The sequence below is a fragment of the Triticum urartu genome, chromosome 2 (genome assembly GCF_003073215.2).
Source record: "Triticum urartu cultivar G1812 chromosome 2, Tu2.1, whole genome shotgun sequence".
In the NCBI taxonomy this organism is placed as follows: Eukaryota; Viridiplantae; Streptophyta; class Magnoliopsida; order Poales; family Poaceae; genus Triticum; species Triticum urartu.
Window position 1 is genome coordinate 753,503,229 of NC_053023.1, and position 18,723 is coordinate 753,521,951.

At 43.5% G+C, this 18,723-nt stretch overlaps 2 protein-coding genes across 2 annotated transcripts; both read right to left on the reverse strand.

The window, feature by feature from the left end:
• Positions 1 to 2,810: 2,810 nt before the first annotated feature.
• LOC125538630 lies at positions 2,811 to 10,438 on the reverse strand. The gene is made up of 3 exons (XM_048701886.1): positions 10,383 to 10,438; positions 2,948 to 3,292; positions 2,811 to 2,858 (listed from the first exon to the last, which is right to left on the reverse strand). The coding sequence occupies exons 1-3, from the start codon at positions 10,386 to 10,388 to the stop codon at positions 2,811 to 2,813; spliced, it is 399 nt and encodes a 132-aa protein (XP_048557843.1). The 5' UTR covers positions 10,389 to 10,438.
• Positions 10,439 to 12,020: 1,582 nt separating this feature from the next.
• On the reverse strand, positions 12,021 to 13,073 carry LOC125538631. Its single transcript, XM_048701887.1, has 2 exons — positions 12,823 to 13,073; positions 12,021 to 12,701 (listed from the first exon to the last, which is right to left on the reverse strand). Exons 1-2 carry the CDS (start codon positions 13,054 to 13,056, stop codon positions 12,021 to 12,023), a joined length of 915 nt encoding a protein of 304 aa, XP_048557844.1. The 5' UTR covers positions 13,057 to 13,073.
• Positions 13,074 to 18,723: the final 5,650 nt, after the last annotated feature.

Genomic DNA, 18,723 nt, shown 5'->3' on the forward strand with positions numbered 1-18,723 from the left:
ACGAGGAGTTATTTAGGGGAGTGGAAAAGAACGGGGCAGAGAGTAAAACGAGGAGTTCGTGATTGATATGGCTGACCATTTGCTTACTTGATCGATTCAAGAACCAAGACTGTCGAGTCGCCGAACCTGAATCGACGATCCAGCTGCGGAAACGCCGAATCCGCATCGAATCTTACCGAATCGACCCTCGTTCCCGAATCTGATTCCGGGTCAATGAATCCGGATCGAGGGACGGCCCACCGTTCCCTGTTTCCGGCTACTATGACCCGAAGGAATTGTTTTGAAGGACACCTTCTTCGTTATTGTGTGCGAGGGCAGTCGCTACAAGTTTGCTCAACAGTTGTCACTTTCTGGTATTTCTCCCGGAGTAGAAATTCCGGTCCGAGTTACTGCTTTGATGTCAGACCTGATTCGTGATTGGAGCAATGTGTCTTTTGCCATATTGATGCTCTGGTTGGCTGAGGAAGAAGAGAAACGTCGCTTGGGTGATGCTGCACGCAACCGAGCTAGACAGGAGCTTAACAAGTTTATGAAGTATACAGGTCTCATCACGTTCCAGGGTCCTAATGACGAGTTGCAGCTAGATCTCTTGGCTGGTCAGTCTTTATATGCTATGCTGTACCAAGAAGTTGTCAGGAACATCCACATTCGGAAGCTTAGCTTTGTTAGATCTGTCCCTGACAAGTAAGTTGCAACAAACCTTGTCTCTCACTTGGTTTTAGTTTTGGTTCCTATACTTGGTTAATTCTACCCCGTGTGGATTACCCAAACTGATGGTGTGCTTACTGATGAACTAACTGTGAACCTGCTTTTCCAACAGATGGTGATGGTGGTGTCTAGCTTCTGTGAACCTGCTGCTGGTGGTGGTGGTATGCAGCCTGTTTATGAAGCTGCTTTTCTAACAGATGGTGATGGTGGTGGTGGTATGCAGCCTGTTTATGAAGCTGCTTTTCTAACAGATGGTGATGGTGGTGTGAACCATTTGTGAACCTGATGGTGGTGGTGGTATGCGCGCCTACTGATGAGCCGTTTGCGGAACCTTCGTTTGTACTGATGAATAACCTTGTTTTGTAACTGAAGAACCACTTGCTTATGAACCTTCTTTGGCACTTGTTGATAGTTGACGCATGCTTGATCACAATTCACCATGTGCTTGTCCCAGCACATGATTCTCATCCATTTTGTTGTAGTTGTTGTTTCTGCACTTCTGCTGGTATTATTGTATCTGTAAAAAATGCAATGCAATTTTTTGTTACAAAGCTGATGCTTTAAATTGATTGTCATCTGTTTGTTTTGACTGCGCTTTTGTCCATGTTATTGTTATGGAAGGGCATAAAATGTTTACCACATTAGGGCACAACTGAGGGAAAAAAATCGATACTTAAAAAGAAGTCCGGATCCTGGACCTACGGTGGCGTGCTGCTGGAGGAGGTTGTCCCATGTTGCCCGCGAGGGTGGCGACATGAGGAAAGTGGTCACAAATACTTCCAAAGCTTTGTGCGTTCTTTTGATCTTGTCGTCGGGATCTCACAATTGGGGAGCATCAAACCATGCCATGTTCTGGAAAGATTGTTTGAGACCTCACGTTCAGATTTTCATGAAATGTTCAGGAAAACCAAGCTTGAAAAGCATAGTTAGCTAAACTGATAACAGAAATGGTGTAGGGAATAAAAATAGTAGGGTAAGGCTTCTTCCTCTCATTCAGCTGACGCCGTAAAAGAAAATGGATAATTGAATGAAAAGGAACAAAGGAGATAATATGAAACTAAACAGTATAACTAACTAATTGAACTTCAATGAAAAGAATATTGCAAACAGAATACAAGTTATGGTAGAAATCAAAACAAAATAGTTAAAACAACATAACTTAACAATTTATAGTCGATAGATACACAAAGCTTGGTATACTTGAACAAATGAACAACCACCTACTGGAAAAACAGAAGTGGATAGATATAAATTGGCAAAGGATATCATACCATACTATATAGCAAACTTCGGTCATAACGTTCTGCAGCATAGCAGCATAGCCCAGCACCAAGTTGATCACAAGTTAAACAAAATAGAATCAAGCATATACATGTTCTTCTAGTCTTTGAACCTCTTGCTTCCGAAATCCACTCTCATCCCTGAAACTCTCAAAGCTTCATTCGTATCTTCGATGCACAACTCGGTACTCAAAAAAAGGAAAGGTTAATTCTCCAATCTTAGCAGATCATATGTAGACTGACTATTACTACATCAACATCACATACACTTACGTGTGATTCTTAATAGGCAACTAATTTGACAACAATGCACGGTTAGCCAGTTACATGACTCACATCCAGTTCAGAACACCAAAGTTGGAGGAGCTTTCGCTCATCCATCCCCTTTAGGCCACGCTTGGAATCGGTGTAAATAAATATAGATGTATTTTTTCTTATGGGTGTATCTTACCGGCCAGGAGCGATTTGCAGGCGGAAACGAAAACGAGGGCCGGTGGCCTGTAACTTTTACAAGTGTATTCAAAGTAGAAACGACATTCCAAACAGGGCCTTAGTCCCAAGAAATATACATACAGGCTTGATAGCAGTATCATGGTCACAACAAGTCACTACTCACAAGTCACAAGAGCAGAGGCACTTGCTCCTGCCATGTGCCAACTGCACAGATCATGCTTCTTCTGTACAACAGGAGGTTTTAACCAACTTCAACATCAATAACATTGTGCAAACTAAGTTTGAAATATCACCTGCGCTGTTAGTGATTTTATAACCTCTTTTGCGGCCTTCGATTTGGACGCCTCTTCAGCAGCAAGGGCCGTGGCCTCACTGGCTTTTGCCTTGCAGTTCACGTTGCTGTCTCAAGCTATTGACCTGATCCATAGACAAGCATAAGGACACCTTTTTTTTCCCTGTTCTTTGTAGTTGTTACCAAAAAAATAAAAGAACAGAACCAGGCATACCTCTTCTTTTAGTTTTTGAACCTCTTGCTTCAAAAGTTCATTCGCATCTCTGAAACTCTCGAGGCTTTCTGAGGACAAGGAGCTCGGAGAACTTAGGTACGGCATTCTTAAAAATTGTGAAGTATATCTGGGGTCATTCGGGTATCCGTTTGTAACTGTAAAACCTGTATTGTGCAGGTCACCTGATCCGATGAACGGGATGTCATTCATCTGCAAAATAGCAGGAAACTGTGGCGAATGGTCAGACCTTTTTGTCTGCTTTGCTGCCTTCACGTCCAAGCTCTTGATCATATCCGAACTGGTAGATGATGCAACTCTGCTTGCCTTTGTGTCCATCCTCTCAACCTGTGGAGCATATAGAAGGAACCATTTAAGTACATATAATGAGTCTGCATAGAACTCACTTTTTTTTAGTACTTGTACAAATTCATCCATTAGAAACTCAAAAACTCAAACTCATTTTAAAGCTACGTTTTGCTAAAAGAAAAAAAAACTCATTTGAAAACTACGTTAAGGTGGTACACCATGTTACGTCCTCTGCTCGGCGCTACTGCTAAGTTTTGTTTGCCCATTTTCCGGATGACCAAGGGTATTCAGTTCATAAATTTCCACACTATCCAGAGGCTTATTGCAGTAACAATTCAAATCAGCTGTAATTCGCTACCATATGAAATTAAAACAGATCATTCCAAACTGTTATAAGGGCATACCGGATAATAGAGATCCCAATTATTCTAACTGAACTACACAAGAGTACGTCTTCAATACAGCACATCACAAAGGAATTTTGTAACTCCGGAGTAACAGTATTTTTGTTGCGCTCCATGTCACGTGTTGACACGGAGTACAACAAAAGTGCAAACACTTCATCCATGTCAACACTAGACTTGCATCAATTGTCCAACATCAAGATGGAACACTTCATAACAACCCAACTTGCCGGAATTGCAACCAAATAAGAACGACAACTATACAAATCAGACAACATCTGGAAACCTAAACACAAGAGGCTTAGTGCAGTTGGCAACCTAAACTCAAGAGGCTTAGTGCAGCCTCTGTTCCTTCGGTGCCCCTCAACCCCGCTTTTTACACTTCTCAATCCTCCTAAGGTTGATTCGGAGCATCCTATATGTCTGGACATGTCGTTCTCTTATCAGATTACATTCGACAAATAGTACAGAACCAATTGTGTGCAGCATGTAAGGGACAATCAAAGATCTAAACAGAAAGCAAACAATGAATCACTATCATAATCGGTCCCAACAACAGCTGGTAGCTAGATCGTAAAACTACCAAGATGCAATGTGTCTGACAATCTTCCAAGTTCTCAGAATTTTCGCTTCAGAGACACAGAACATAAGAGAGAAGCATTCAGTTTCATTATGAATTCAATATAGGAACCAGAGTATAGAAGGGGAAAACATAGTCCATGAAAAGTTTCAAGGAGGCCATCAATTGGCTCAAGCTCAGAAGTTGAACGCTAAAAAAAGGGCAACTCCTTAAGAGGACGCACACTGCCAATCAATGAATCACTATCATAATCGGTCCCAACAACAGCTGGTAGCTAGATCGTAAAACTGCCAAGATGCAATGTGTCTGAAAATCTTCCAAGTTCTCAGAATTTTCGCTTCAGAGACACAGAACATAAGAGAGAAGCATTCAGTTTCATTATGAATTCAATATAGGAACCAGAGTATAGAAGGGGAAAACATAGTCCATGAAAAGTTTCAAGGAGGCCATCAATTGGCTCAAGCTCAGAAGTTGAACACTAAAAAAAGGGCAACTCCTTAAGAGGACGCACACTGCCAATCAATGAATCACTATCATAATCGGTCCCAACAACAGCTGGTAGCTAGATCGTAAAACTGCCAAGATGCAATGTGTCTGACAATCTTCCAAGTTCTCAGAATTTTCGCTTCAGAGACACAGAACATAAGAGAGAAGCATTCAGTTTCATTATGAATTCAATATAGGAACCAGAGTATAGAAGGGGAAAACATAGCCCATGAAAAGTTTCAAGGAGGCCATCAATTGGCTCAAGCTCAGAAGTTGAACGCTAAAAAAAGGGCAACTCCTTAAGAGGACGCACACTGCCAATCAATGAATCACTATCATAATCGGTCCCAACAACAGCTGGTAGCTAGATCGTAAAACTGCCAAGATGCAATGTGTCTGACAATCTTCCAAGTTCTCAGAATTTTCGCTTCAGAGACACAGAACATAAGAGAGAAGCATTCAGTTTCATTATGAATTCAATATAGGAACCAGCGTATAGAAGGGGAAAACATAGTCCATGAAAAGTTTCAAGGAGGCCATCAATTGGCTCAAGCTCAGAAGTTGAACGCTAAAAAAAGGGCAACTCCTTAAGAGGACGCACACTGCCAATCAATGAATCACTATCATAATCGGTCCCAACAACAGCTGGTTGCTAGATCGTAAAACTGCCAAGATGCAATGTGTCTGACAATCTTCCAAGTTCTCAGAATTTTCGCTTCAGAGACACAGAACATAAGAGAGAAGCATTTAGTTTCATTATGAATTCAATATAGGAACCAGAGTATAGAAGGGGAAAACATAGTCCATGAAAAGTTTCAAGGAGGCCATCAATTGGCTCAAGCTCAGAAGTTGAACGCTAAAAAAAGGGCAACTCCTTAAGAGGACACACACTGCCAATCAATGAATCACTATCATAATCGGTCCCAACAACAGCTGGTAGCTAGATCGTAAAACTGCCAAGATGCAATGTGTCTGACAATCTTCCAAGTTTTCAGAATTTTCGCTTCAGAGACACAGAACATAAGAGAGAAGCATTCAGTTTCATTATGAATTCAATATAGGAACCAGAGTATAGAAGGGGAAAACATACTCCATGAAAAGTTTCAAGGAGGCCATCAATTGGCTCAAGCTCAGAAGTTGAACACTAAAAAAAGGGCAACTCCTTAAGAGGACGCACACTGCCAAGCAGGACCAATTTCTACAAATGCATCAGCTACTATTCCATACATAAAGCAAATTGCAAAATAATATTGCATAAGCAGTACGCAAAAGAGTAAATACGCAAAATAAAATTGCATAATATATTTCTTTACAGAGGGAGTAGAACACAAGTAGTTACCTCCAACAGAAACCAATGCTAACAGTGTATCTTATTATCTTACCAACAATGAGATAAGGCAAAGCTTTTGCCCCTGTTTTGAAAAGAAAAAGAAAAACAATGCATGGTGCACATCGCAGACACCAAACACAATCTACCAGACATGAAAATATACCCAAGCATCTATTCCAGTCAAAGTTTTTGGCTTGAGATTTACCCACTTGGTTGAAAGTGACTCTTGGGTAGGTTTGAATCTGGCACGTGTATTATTTTGGTACCTGGATGTGTACAAATGAGTGGTGTGTCTAGGTTTTCATTTCAAATTTTTTGAACGTGTGTGCAGGTTGGTTTGGTTGGTTTAGTATTTTCCATTGTGTGTGGGTTGGTTTTTGTGGTGAAGTTCGTCTCCTGACAGTCCTTTTTGCTTCGAGGCTTCTTCGGTGTTCTGATTGGTCGCTGTCGACCTTTGCCGCTGTTGGCCCGGGTCGCTTTCTGGCTTCAGATGCTTCTTTGGTTTTGTGATTGGTCGCTGTCGATCTCTGCCGCTGTTGGTTCCTGTCGCTATCGTTGCATGCGTGGCGCTGCTGATTCGGTTGTTGTTTCCTGTTTGTTCCGGTGCAGTCCACGTACAATCGTTTTCACCGCTTCGACCGTTGTATCTAAGCGCCCTGCTTTGTCGACGGTGCGCTTACATGAACTAATCTCTCCGCGTGTCTCTATGGAAGGCTCGCGTGAAATAGCATGGCATGCGCCCTCCACCGCTTATGCGTTCTTTCGAGCTCACAACACGCATCATCCTTCCTGACAATGCCCACAGCCGGTGCATCACCGGAGCCCCCACTGCCGGGCATCATCTCCATTCGGCGGCCCCTCCCCCCTTCTCTCCTCCGTCGCTGCAGCTTCATATGTTTTGGACGCGCCCCCTCCTCCCAGCCAGGCCCAGGCACTACAACCATGATGCGGCGGCCGGATGGAGCCGATATGGCGTGGCGGCGGCTTCACAACGGCAACTTCACCCATCGGTTCCCACTAGCACAATCAGGTTGGTCTGCTCGCGAGCACACCCTCGATGTCGGCCACCTGCAGCAACTCAAAGGCTGAGGGCATCTTCCGGGTTGCGGGGCAGCCCTGCTCCAGCGGCCTCAACCTGCAGTTCTGGCCGACTGGGTAGGCCGTCGGTGCAGTTGGCCCGGTCTCAGAGAAAGACCCATCTCGACGTGGAAGCAGCACCCCGCGCAGGCGGCGACTCTCGGCCAAGATCCCGGTGGTGGAGCGGTGTCGCGGCATGCGAGGCCATCCAGTGAGCGACCTCCGGCACATGACGCGCGGCACAACGACGCCCTCCGACGTGGCTGACCGTGGCCATGGTCCTGCAAGCGCGCGCTACGTGGGGGCAACGACCTCCCGGCGCGGTTCCCTCCGGGCGTCGTGTGGCGCTCGATCGCGACTCCATTGTCAGTGCTCCCCTGTGGCGGTAGCCAGCCGCTCTTCACGTGGTTCTAGCAGTCTGCATAGTGTTGGTTTCTAGCGTCGTGCCTTCCTTGGCGAGTGGCGGGCACGTCCGGGCGATCCTCTCCCTCCTGGTCAACCAAGGCGTGTCAGTACAGCGCCTGCGTTTGCACCGTCGCGTCCATGTATGCTCTATTTCACGCAGTCGAGGCATCGCACTCTCAGCCGTGACCTTCCCTGGCGAGGAGACGCCATGTTCACGCCGTCGCTTCACTCCCGGTCGACCAAGGCACACGGCGACGACGTCCGCCTCTGCACCGGCTGTGTGCAATGCGTATGCCAACGGTCTGCGATGCCGAGGGATGCCTCCGTGTGCTCCTGCGTCGGTTGCTGCCATAGTGCCATGGTCCCTGTGCTCAGACTGAGATGCATCGAAGCGACGCCGGCCTGGGCGCCATCACGGGACGGGGAGCACCGCCGCGTGCTGCCGACCCGAGGGCAGCCCTTCGTGCTGCCGCCGTGGTGCCGCGGGCTGCTTCAGTACAGGACCGTGTCGCTGACACATGTGTTTGCCATCGGCGGCGGCCAGGGCGAGCGCTCGTTGGAGGAGCGCGGGCTGCCGAGGCGTTTGTACTTTTACGGGCTCCTGAGTATCTGTACTTTTACGGGCTTGAAGCTATGTACCACTTGATTTTATCTTGTTGAATAAAGTTAGTCTGCTGCATGGCAACCACGTATTTTATTAGTTTACATAGAGTTGTGATTGGCCAGCGTTTGTATGCACTAGCAAAAGCTGATGTGACTACCTGCATGTGCATCTCCAAGGTGCTTTCAAGGGGTACGTACTGTATCAGGTTTTTCCAGTTGTGATCGGCCTGGCTCATAGTTTATGTGTATATGAGTATATGGCTGATGCGTGCTAAGGCACACTTTTAGTTAGTTTTATATCCTCATGAAGGGCAGTCGGGGACAATAGATAGAGGTTATTTTATCTAATTCAAAAGTGATATATTTCCAACATTGTTTAATGATGTCAAGATGTCCGCAAATTTGAAAGTTGGAACACCTTGGCTGATAGAGAAAAAGATGAGCTCAAATGTTGTTCCTTTGTTATCAAACTCATTCGATGCCAGCCAGGTAGAATTGTGACCTAATGATGCTATAGCACCTGCAAATGGGGGTGCAGGAGTTCATAATTTGTGGGACTACACCTCGGGATAGGAGATTTTGCTTAGTGTATTCTAGAAAGTGATTTTGCCGGAGAAGGAATGGTTATGTCAACATTTCAAAAGATGATTCAAATCCTAAAAGCCGAGCTACTTCTGTGGTGGTTCTTGCTTTAGCTACTGGCAGGGAAGATGATTCTAAAACTGGTGCTCCATTGAAATATGTCATGTTTGTGTCTCCCACTTAAATATATTTACAAGTTAATTTCGGAAGCCTGCGGTGTTTGGGTTCCGAGTACTTTGGTTCACCTGAGCATGGTTCGTTGATCACCTTATGACATGCAGTACGTCTGAACATAAAATGATGTCCAAACTAGCAATCAATCAAACAGTTGAAAAATGAATACATGAGTCTTCCTTTTATCATGTGTGAATTTCAACACAAAGTATAGACAAAACTCTGTATCATCTTATCGCTGGTACAAATCCAGTGGGTGGTCGAACAAGGACACTGTGAATTACCAAAGAATCAAATATATATCATGCAATATCACTATGTACCCCATTTATCTATAATGCACCGACTCCTTTCATTCAATAAAGTTTTTCTTGCTGGAATATTTCAGCATCCGTACGAACATAATTTTTTGACATAAACCATAACATAATAAAAGTTAACACACAAAAACTGAATAATAAAATCAAGGGCTAGGATATACATTGGACCAAAAGATTTGCTTGGATTTTATAAAGTGTTGTCTAAATTTAATAAGTATCCATTTTGATTAACAGTGTTGACAATGCTAAGTATTAGTTTATTATTTGGTATATTTTCTTTTCGTTCTTGATAGCAATCAACATGACACTATTTGAATTACTATTTTAACAAATGTAACTTTCATATGAAATCTTACATAAAACATGCCAGGAACATCATTATGTAACATCACAAAATAATAGAATATATGGGAGGGCAAAGAGGGAAAATATGCTTGAATGAGAAATTTTGCTTCTGTTTCAACTCAGTTTTCTGTTTATTGATAGAGCAACTGTGGTCAATTCTAAACTAAATGCATATCATATTGATGCCTCTTTTATTTGTTCATAATCATTGTTGGATACACTGCTTCTAAGCACCCATAGGTCGCATGAAACAATTTGTAAAGGTTTTGTATCATTTTATCACATGTGCCCAATCCCACGGGGGGATTCACAAGAAGGATATAAGCTACAAATAGTTGTAATGTGTCCAGTGTTGCTAGGAAAAATTGCCAATGTGTAATTTCCATCTTGCAAGATGTAGCACTCATGCTGATAATAAATATATCCTTTGTAAATTGTTCATGTGCATGTCTTGTTTTTTTGTGACTACAAACATATGCTCATGTGAATGAGCATATGTTCACAGTCACAAAAAAGCAAGACATGCACATAACGTATCGACGGGGCGCGGCGTGCCGCCGCGCGGGCATTGCTAGTACAAATTATTTTTCAATTCCCTCCAACACAAACCAATGCTTAGGCTCTGCCCCATTCTAAAGATCGTAGTTGTGCTAAAATGGATACTGGTTATGAGCATCTGAAGATGGCTTAATGCATTCACTGAAGACCTATCTTGCCTTAGTATGAGAGCAAAAATATGAAGATACCAAGACCAGTAATAAAAACCGAGGCTACAACAAGAGAAAACATAAGATATGGAGCACCAAAACATAAGAACATGCACCCGCATTTCATCAATTGGGTAGCGTGCAGGAGCTCATTCCTCCTGGTTAATGGACAACCCTATCATGGCTATTCACAGTCTCACCTTGAGGTAACATGCAAGGGATTGAAGAAACCCAATAGGATTAGTTCCATGACTAATTCTTTTCCATTGGATATATAAATAAACAATAACAATATGATCTAAGATCGACAACAGCTTCTATTATGCAGTAAAGACACATCAAGATGACTGAAATGACTTAGTTTCTCTCATGCATCTAATATTTGTTGTGGCTCTACCGAAGCAGAGCCCATATATGGATTCCTAAAAGCTAAACTTCATCTATAAAAGTCCACCAATGGCTTCCAAGTATTAAAAACTAAAAGTAGAGAATGAGAACTCACATATGCAATTTGTGGTAACCACTTTGTCTTCTTTCCTTTTATCCGCACCGGCATTTTTCTGATTTCTGAAGAATCTGGCAAGGAAAAGCACGAAAATATCGCATGAGTGAGATGTGATGGAACAAAATAATTTTCATGGTTGTTAATGGTTTGACTTTGCTATCAATCTTCTGGACAAAATCTCAACTGACCTCATGAAAGGTAGGTAGCTCCACAGGTAGTTTCCTGTGTGCGTTCTTTTGATCTTGTTGACAGGATCTCACAGTCGAGAGGCATCAAACCATGTCATTAGTCTTTCTTCTGGAAAGATTTTTTTTGAGATCTCACATTCAGATTCTCATGAAACGTTCAAGAAAACCGAGCGTGAAAAACATAGTTAGCTAAACTGATAATAGAAACGGTCTAGGAAATAAAATAGGAGGGCAAAGCTTCTTCCTCTCATTCAACTGACGCCGTAAAAGACAATGGATAATTGAATGACATATATTCCATCTAAGCTTCTACAACATAAAAGGAACAAAGGAGATAACATGAAACTAAACAGTAACACATAATACAACTTCAATGAGAAGAATATTAGAAACAGAATACAAGTTATGGTAGAGATAAAGACAGAATAGTTAAAACAAGGTAACATAACAATTTGTAGTCGATATACACACAAAGCTTGGTACTTGAACAAACAAACAACCACCAATTTGAAATGAAGTAGATAGATATAACTTGGCAAAGGGTATCATAACGTCCTGCAGCATAGCTGAGCACCAAGTTCATCACAAGTTAAACAAGACTAGTCAGTAGTTCAGGAGCAAGTTGACATGCCTGCATACTGTGTACTCCTGAACGCACATTCACCAGTGAAAATTGAGCGCACATACCATATTTCCGCCAACTAGGCAGAGGTTTTAAGCAAGACAAAAAGAAAACTAAGCATTTCGCTGCAGCTCAAGTTCCCACCAGACCACATCCATTTGATTCTAGTTGTAACAGAGTTAGAGAGTGGATTTTCAGACACACCTTTCCAGACACTATGCATAGTGTTGCTGCTTAATGGTCAGACCAGAATTACTTCCTACAGCATGACTTGCAAGTTATAGCAGTAATATATGTAGAAATACACCATCTAGACTTGGCCTATAAAACATAGTCGATACACACAGTCAAACATATATTACATAACAGATCGATACAGCAATAGGTTCACATCTTACATAGCTGATCAAATACATGAGCACCATCCAACATATCCCCCTCACAGAATAACCTTTCTGGTGAAAGCACTGCTAACAATAGGTGACCAAGCAATGGTAATCTTCACCTTAGAGCCGTTGAGGTCACATTTATGCTTACTTATGCCGCAGTATTGAGGCCTGACCATGACATGAGCTTGCACAGAACCACCGGGAGAGTAGGCTTCTATGACAACTTTCAGGGTTTCTTCCAATTCTTCAGAATCTACACTCACTGTCCGTAATTCAACAGAAACAACATGCCTTGACAGATCAAGGTAACCATCTTCTTCGCCTATTGGCATCTTCCCGCCAGCACAATAACGAGAATCAAGCAATACAACTTGGGTGGGAGTGGCAGGGCCTCTACCATCTTTCTGAGGTGGTGAGGAGCAAGCAACTCTGCCTCCATAACTGAAAGGGCTTTGACTGCCTTTAACAATGCCGACACGCAAGAAAGTGGCTTGGACTGCTCCACTATACAGTTTCTGCAGGCTTAACTCGGTTGTGCAAAGACAGTTGTCAAAAGTGACAGTATAGAAACCATTATGGGTATCATAACCATTGTAATGGCCTTTTCTATTGATCAACACGCTGTCTTCAGACTTTGCTTCGCCGCCCTTGAGTTTTAGTTCAACTTCAAACTCAAGAGGGGATCCGGCTGAGATTGCACGAGATGGGCCAGTCAAGCACAAAAAGGAGTCCTGCAAGCACCATCATTACACACACTGAATTACAACAAACCGATGGATCAACAAATTAACACACATGCATGCAACAAAGAGGAGATAAAAGGAAAGTTAACAGAATACGGCAGGCGCTTACTTTTTCGGTGATCTCTTGGAAGTTGTCCCTTAGCCGGTGGAAGAGAACGTTGCGCTTGCGATCCACACTGTCTCGTGCGGCGACGACGCCGTACACTTTGAGTGGCCAATGCAGGAGTGGCCATTCCAGGTCCAAACTGATGTTGGCAATCTTGAAGGAGAAGATCTGCAAGGTGATCCCACGAGTAGTATAATCGGATTGGACCTGTCTGGGTGTGTAGTGTGTAAAGTGCATGGGGCTCACTAGGGCTGCACGCACAATTTTGTTAAGAAAAATAGTCAACATGCGATCGATCCTATTCCTAATAAACCATGAATTAGTACTTGCGACAAAGGAAGGAATCAGCTGCATTGATATAGGAATCATACAAAGCAATTAACAAGAAAAATAGTTAACATGCGATCGATCCTAATAAACCATGAATGGGTACTTGCTACAAGGAAGGAATCTGCATTGATAGGAATCATCATACAAAGCAATTAACAGTAATGAACTGGTGTTGGCCAAAAAAGTATCTTACTTGCGTATCCAAAGTGTCCAACTTTAGATTCAAGGCCTTGAAGGTAGGAATCATAAACCTCCTGATCATCCTCCATCTGCTTCCTTGCCTTCTCCTTGGGATTCTTCTCCTCCTCCGGCGCCACATAATCCTCCTCATACGGGTAGGTGTGCCAGAAAGGTTTCAGTTGCGATTTGAGCTTGGACATGCTGCCCTGCAGATCAGACAACTCTTTTCTGATGCCGTCGATCACGGGCTGATCTTCAGTCTCAAGGCTGCTGCTGCTGCTGCAGAGTGGGGCTGATGGTTTGATCCTGTATCTCATTAAAGACGCCATCTCGTCCATCTGCACACAGAGCCGCTCGATCTCCAGCTCGGAGATGGAGCTAGTTGTTTTGCCTAGGTCCATCTCCTCCGGGCTCGTCTTGTTCTTGATCTTGTCCTTGTGAAGCTCATCATCCGCAACCTCGCCGCACTTGAATTGGGTCATCTCTGTGTCCACATGCTCGCCTCTGGCAGGCATCGACTGAATGGCGGTTTTGTCCTCATGCTCACCGTGTACCTCATCCGAATTCATCCGCTCGCCGATCTTGCCGTCCCTGGCAGCCATGGCCTCACACTGATCCAAAGCCTCAACTGAACTCGTACCCGGAGCGCCCAGCTTGCGGATTTTGAACGGCGGAGGGCTACCCCCCACGACGTCTTCCCCGCCGCCATCCGCCGCCGCAGTTCTTGTGGAGGAGGAGATGTGGTTGTTCAGATAGCCGGCGCCGCCGTCGCCGCCATCCGCCATCGCAGTTCTCGTGTTGGTGGTGGTGACACCGCCGCCGCCTCTCTCCGCTCTTATGGACGACAACAGGCTAAGACGGGCTCGCCTGACGCCTCACAGTCCAACAGCCCAGCTACGTTGTTCGTGGTCCGACTGCTCTCGAACCGCTTGGCGCATAATTTTTGGTGGTGTTTTCTTCCTTTTTGTTATTTTTTTCAGCTCTCCTTTTCGCTATTTTTAGAAAAAATTTAAAAAATAAAATGGCCTACGTGTATTTCGAAAGTTATTCGCGCAACTTAAAAAACCTTCATATGATTGAATAAACATTTCATGAATTTTTAATAATAACAATAAACATACAATTCAAAATAAATTAAGACACATTCAAAGAAAATCATGATATTTTCTATAAAATATTCTTGCAATGTAAACATTTGTACACAAAAAGTACTCGTAACCATTAAAATATCACACGTTTACAAAATGTTTGAGCATTTTAAAAAAATGTCTAATACATTTTAAGAAAATTTCATGAAAAATATAATTTTATTCGCACAATTTTATAAAATTATTCATGACATACTAATTTTTTTGACATTTATAAAAAATGTTCTTATCACTTACAATTATGCCACATGTTTAAAAAAAATGAAAAAGTAATGATTTTTACTCTTCATAGGAACATAAATAAATAAAGATTCTCCTCATATCTTCATTTTCCCTTCAAAATTTCTAATGCTTCTTTCCACATGGGGCCATGTCACCAGTTGTGCAGCTTTGAATAGGGCGAGGGATGAATCTTTGTAGTATTGGAATGTAAGGGTTGGAAAATGAGATACAACACCCCCTACCCCTTCGTCTCGCTCGCCAGGCGAACATGCGATTAAGGTTTCAAGCCTTCCGTCGACATTGCCACTGGTCTATCTCATCTTCTGTGGCCTTAGGGCCATCGAGGCGTCGTGGATCTCGACTCTTGCCGGTGGGAGGCCTCATGCTCCGCTTTAGGTGTTTTTTTAGTTGGCACAGTGTGTGTCTTTCTCATAAGACAAGGCAACGCCTCCATGAAGATGCCGATTCTCCCCGTCTAGACCTCGTCCCCATATTGTGTATAGCATCATTGGAGAGCATGTGGAGATAAGTTGCTGGTGGATCTCGCGAAATTTGGTCAGTGTTTGTCTTCGGTCTTAGATCCAGTCTTCGTTCGCCAGCCTTCGTTTGCCTTCAAGTTGGATCCTTCCAATCTACGATGACTTCCGACCGTCTACTACAACAAGGTTTGCCCGTCTCTGGTGACGGGGGCGATTACGGTGGAGCGCCCACTACTGGAATTTCCTTATACGCCGAGTATCGGGCTCTTCGCCAAGAGCCAAACCACGGACACTCGGCAAACACATATACATCAAGAGTAGTACTCGGATAAGACAAGTTCACAGCAATGACGTGATGTTGCCGAGAAGAAGACACGGTGAAGAAGGCACAGTCGGCAAATGCCACAGATGCTGAGAGCACCACACGACAAAGAGATGCCATGTGGCATGTCCGTTTTGCATGTGACGGCTCTATGACTTGGTGGTGTGTCTTTACCGAGAGCTAAAAGGAACGCTCAGCAAACCACCTGTCACCGAAACATTCTAACCAGACAGGTGGACCCACAAGTTTATAAAATATTTCAAATTATTCAAAAAACTAAATAAATAAAGTGAATCCAGCAACATTTTCTTTGCCGAGAGCAATACAATTGATACGTCTCCAACGTATCTACTTTTCCTAACGCTTTTCTTCTTGTTTTGGACTCTAATTTGCATGATTTGAATGAAACAAATCCCGGACTGACGCTGTTTTCAGCAGAACTACCATGGTGTTGTTTTTGTGCAGAAATAAAAGTTCTCAGAATGGAACGAAACTTTGCGAGGACTTTTTATACAATAAAAGAGAATTTCTGGAGCCAAGAGCCACCGGAGGGGGCACCTGGGTGGGCACAACCCACCAGGGCGCGCCAGCCCTCCCAGGCGCGCCCAGGTGGGTTGTCCCCACCTGGTGGCGCCGCAGACCCTGAAACTGACGCTATAAAATCCTATTTTTCCAGAAAAAAATCAGGGAGAAAGAATTATCACGTTCCACGAGACGGAGCCGCCGTCACCTCCTGTTCTTCATCAGGAGGCCAGATCTGGAGTCCGTTTGGGGCTTCGGAGAGGGGGATCTTCGTTCTTCGTCATCACCAACCCTTCTCCATCGCCAATTCCATGATGCTCCCCACCGGGAGTGAGTAATTCCTTCGTAGGCTTGCTGGTCGGTGAGGAGTTGGATGAGATTCATCATGTAATCGAGTCAGTTTTGTGAGGGCTTGATGCCTAGTATCCACTATGTTCTGAGATTGATGTTGCTATGACTTTGCTATGCTTAATGCTTGTCACTTTGGGCCAGGGTGCCATGAACTCGGATCTGAACCGTTTATGTTATCACCATTATATTCATGTTCTAGATCCGATCTTGCAAGTTATAGTCGCCTACTACTTGTTATGATTCGGCAACCCCGGAGTGACAATAGTCGGGACCACTCCCGGTGATGACTGTAGTTTGAGGAGTTCATGTAGTCACCGTGTGTTAATGCTTTGTTCCGGTTCTTTATTAAAATGAGGTCTTAATATCCCTTAGTTTACAATATGGACCCCGCTGCCATGGGAGGTTAGGACAAAAGATGTCATGCAAGTTCTTTCCATAAGCACGTATGACTATTTACGGAATACATGCCTACATTATATTTATGAACTAGAGCTAGTGCCGTATCGCCCTAGGTTATGACTGTCACATGATGAATATCATCCAACGAATTACCGATCCAATGCCTATGAATATATCTTATATTGTTTCTACTAAGTTACCACTGCTATTGTTACTGTTGCACTTGCTACAAAATTACTGCTAACACTGTTATCGTTACCATTGCTGTTGTCACTACTATCAAAACTATCATATTACTTTGCTACTAATCACGTTGATGCAGATAATTAATCTCCAGGTGTGGTTGAATTGACAACTCAGCTGCTAATACCTGCAAATATTTTTTGGCTCCCCTTGTGTCAAATCTATAAATTTGGGTTGAATACTTGCTACCTCTTGAGCTTGTGTTGGTTTTCCCCGAAGAGGAAAGGATGATGCAGCAGAGTAGCGTAAGTATTTCCCTCAGTTTTTGAGAACCAAGGTATCAATCCAGTAGGAGGCCACGCGCAAGTCCCTCGTACCTACACAACACAAATAGCTCCTCGCAACCAACGCGATTAGGGGTTGTCAATCCCTTCACGGTTACTTACGAGAGTGAGATCTGATAGATAATATTTTTGGTATTTTTGGTATAGAGATGCAAAGTAAAAGTAAAAGGCAAAGTAAAAGAGCAAAGCAAAATAAAAGTGATGGAGATTGATATGATGAGAACAGACCCGGGGGCCATAGGTTTCACTAGTGGCTTCTCTCGAGAGCATAAGTATTCTACGGTGGGTGAACAAATTACTGTTGAGCAATTGACAAAATTGAGCATAGTTATGAGAATATCTAGGCATGATCATGTATATAGGCATCACGTCCGTGACAAGTAGATCGAAACGATTCTGCATCTACTACTATTACTCCACTCATCGACCGCTATCCAGCATGCATCTAGAGTATTAAGTAAAAAACAGAGTAACGCTTTAAGCAAGATGACATGATGTAGAGAGATAAATTCATGCAATATGAAATAAACCCCATATTGTTATCCTCGATGGCAACGATACAATACGTGCCTTGCTGCCCCTTCTGTCACTGGGAAAGGACACCGCAAGATCGAACCCAAAGCTAAGCACTTCTCCCATGGCAAGAACTACCAATCTAGTTGGCCAAACCAAACGGATAATTCGAAGAGACTTGCAAAGATAACCAATCATACATAAAAGAATTCAGAGAAGATTCAAATATTATTCATAGATAGACTTGATCATAAACCCACAATTCATCGGTCTCAACAAACACACCGCAAAAAGAAGAAGATTACATCGAATAGATCTCCACAAGAGAGGGGGAGAACATTGTATTGAGATCCAAAAAGAGAGAAGAAGCCATCTAGCTACTAACTATGGACCCGAAGGTCTGAAGTAAACTACTCACACTTCATCGGAGAGGCTATGATGATGTAGAAGCCCTCCGTGATGACGGCCCTCTCCGGTGGAGCTCCGGAACAGGCCCCAAGATGGGATCTCGTGGATACAGAAAGTTGCGGCGGTGGAATTAGGTTTTTGGCTCCTGTTCTGTTCGTTTGGGGGTACGTGGATATATATAGGAGGAAGAAGTACGTCGGTGGAGCTTCGAGGGGCCCACGAGGCAGGGGGCGCGCCCCCACCCTCGTGACCGCCTCCGGCGTTCCTTGGCATAGGGTCTAAGTCTCCTCTGTCTTATTCGGGAAGAAAATCATGTTCCAAAAAGGATTTTTCTGTTTGGACTCCGTTTGATATTCTGTTTCTTCGAAACACTGAAATAGGCAAAAAAACAGCAATTCTGGGCTGGGCCTCCGGTTAATAGGTTATTTCCAAAAATAATATAAAAGTGGAAAATAAAGCCCAATATAGTCCAAAACAGTAGATAATATAGCATGGAGCAATCA

Coding starts and splice junctions, on each gene's coding strand:
- LOC125538630 (XM_048701886.1), bottom strand. Junction 2,859..2,947: donor TTCAAAAACTAAAAGAAGAG/GTATGCCTGGTT, acceptor TCTATGGATCAG/GTCAATAGCTTGAGACAGCA.
- LOC125538631 (XM_048701887.1), bottom strand. CDS start 13,056: ATGCACTTTACACACTACACACCCAGACAGGTCCAATCCGATTATACT. Junction 12,702..12,822: donor TCCAAGAGATCACCGAAAAA/GTAAGCGCCTGC, acceptor TGGTGCTTGCAG/GACTCCTTTTTGTGCTTGAC.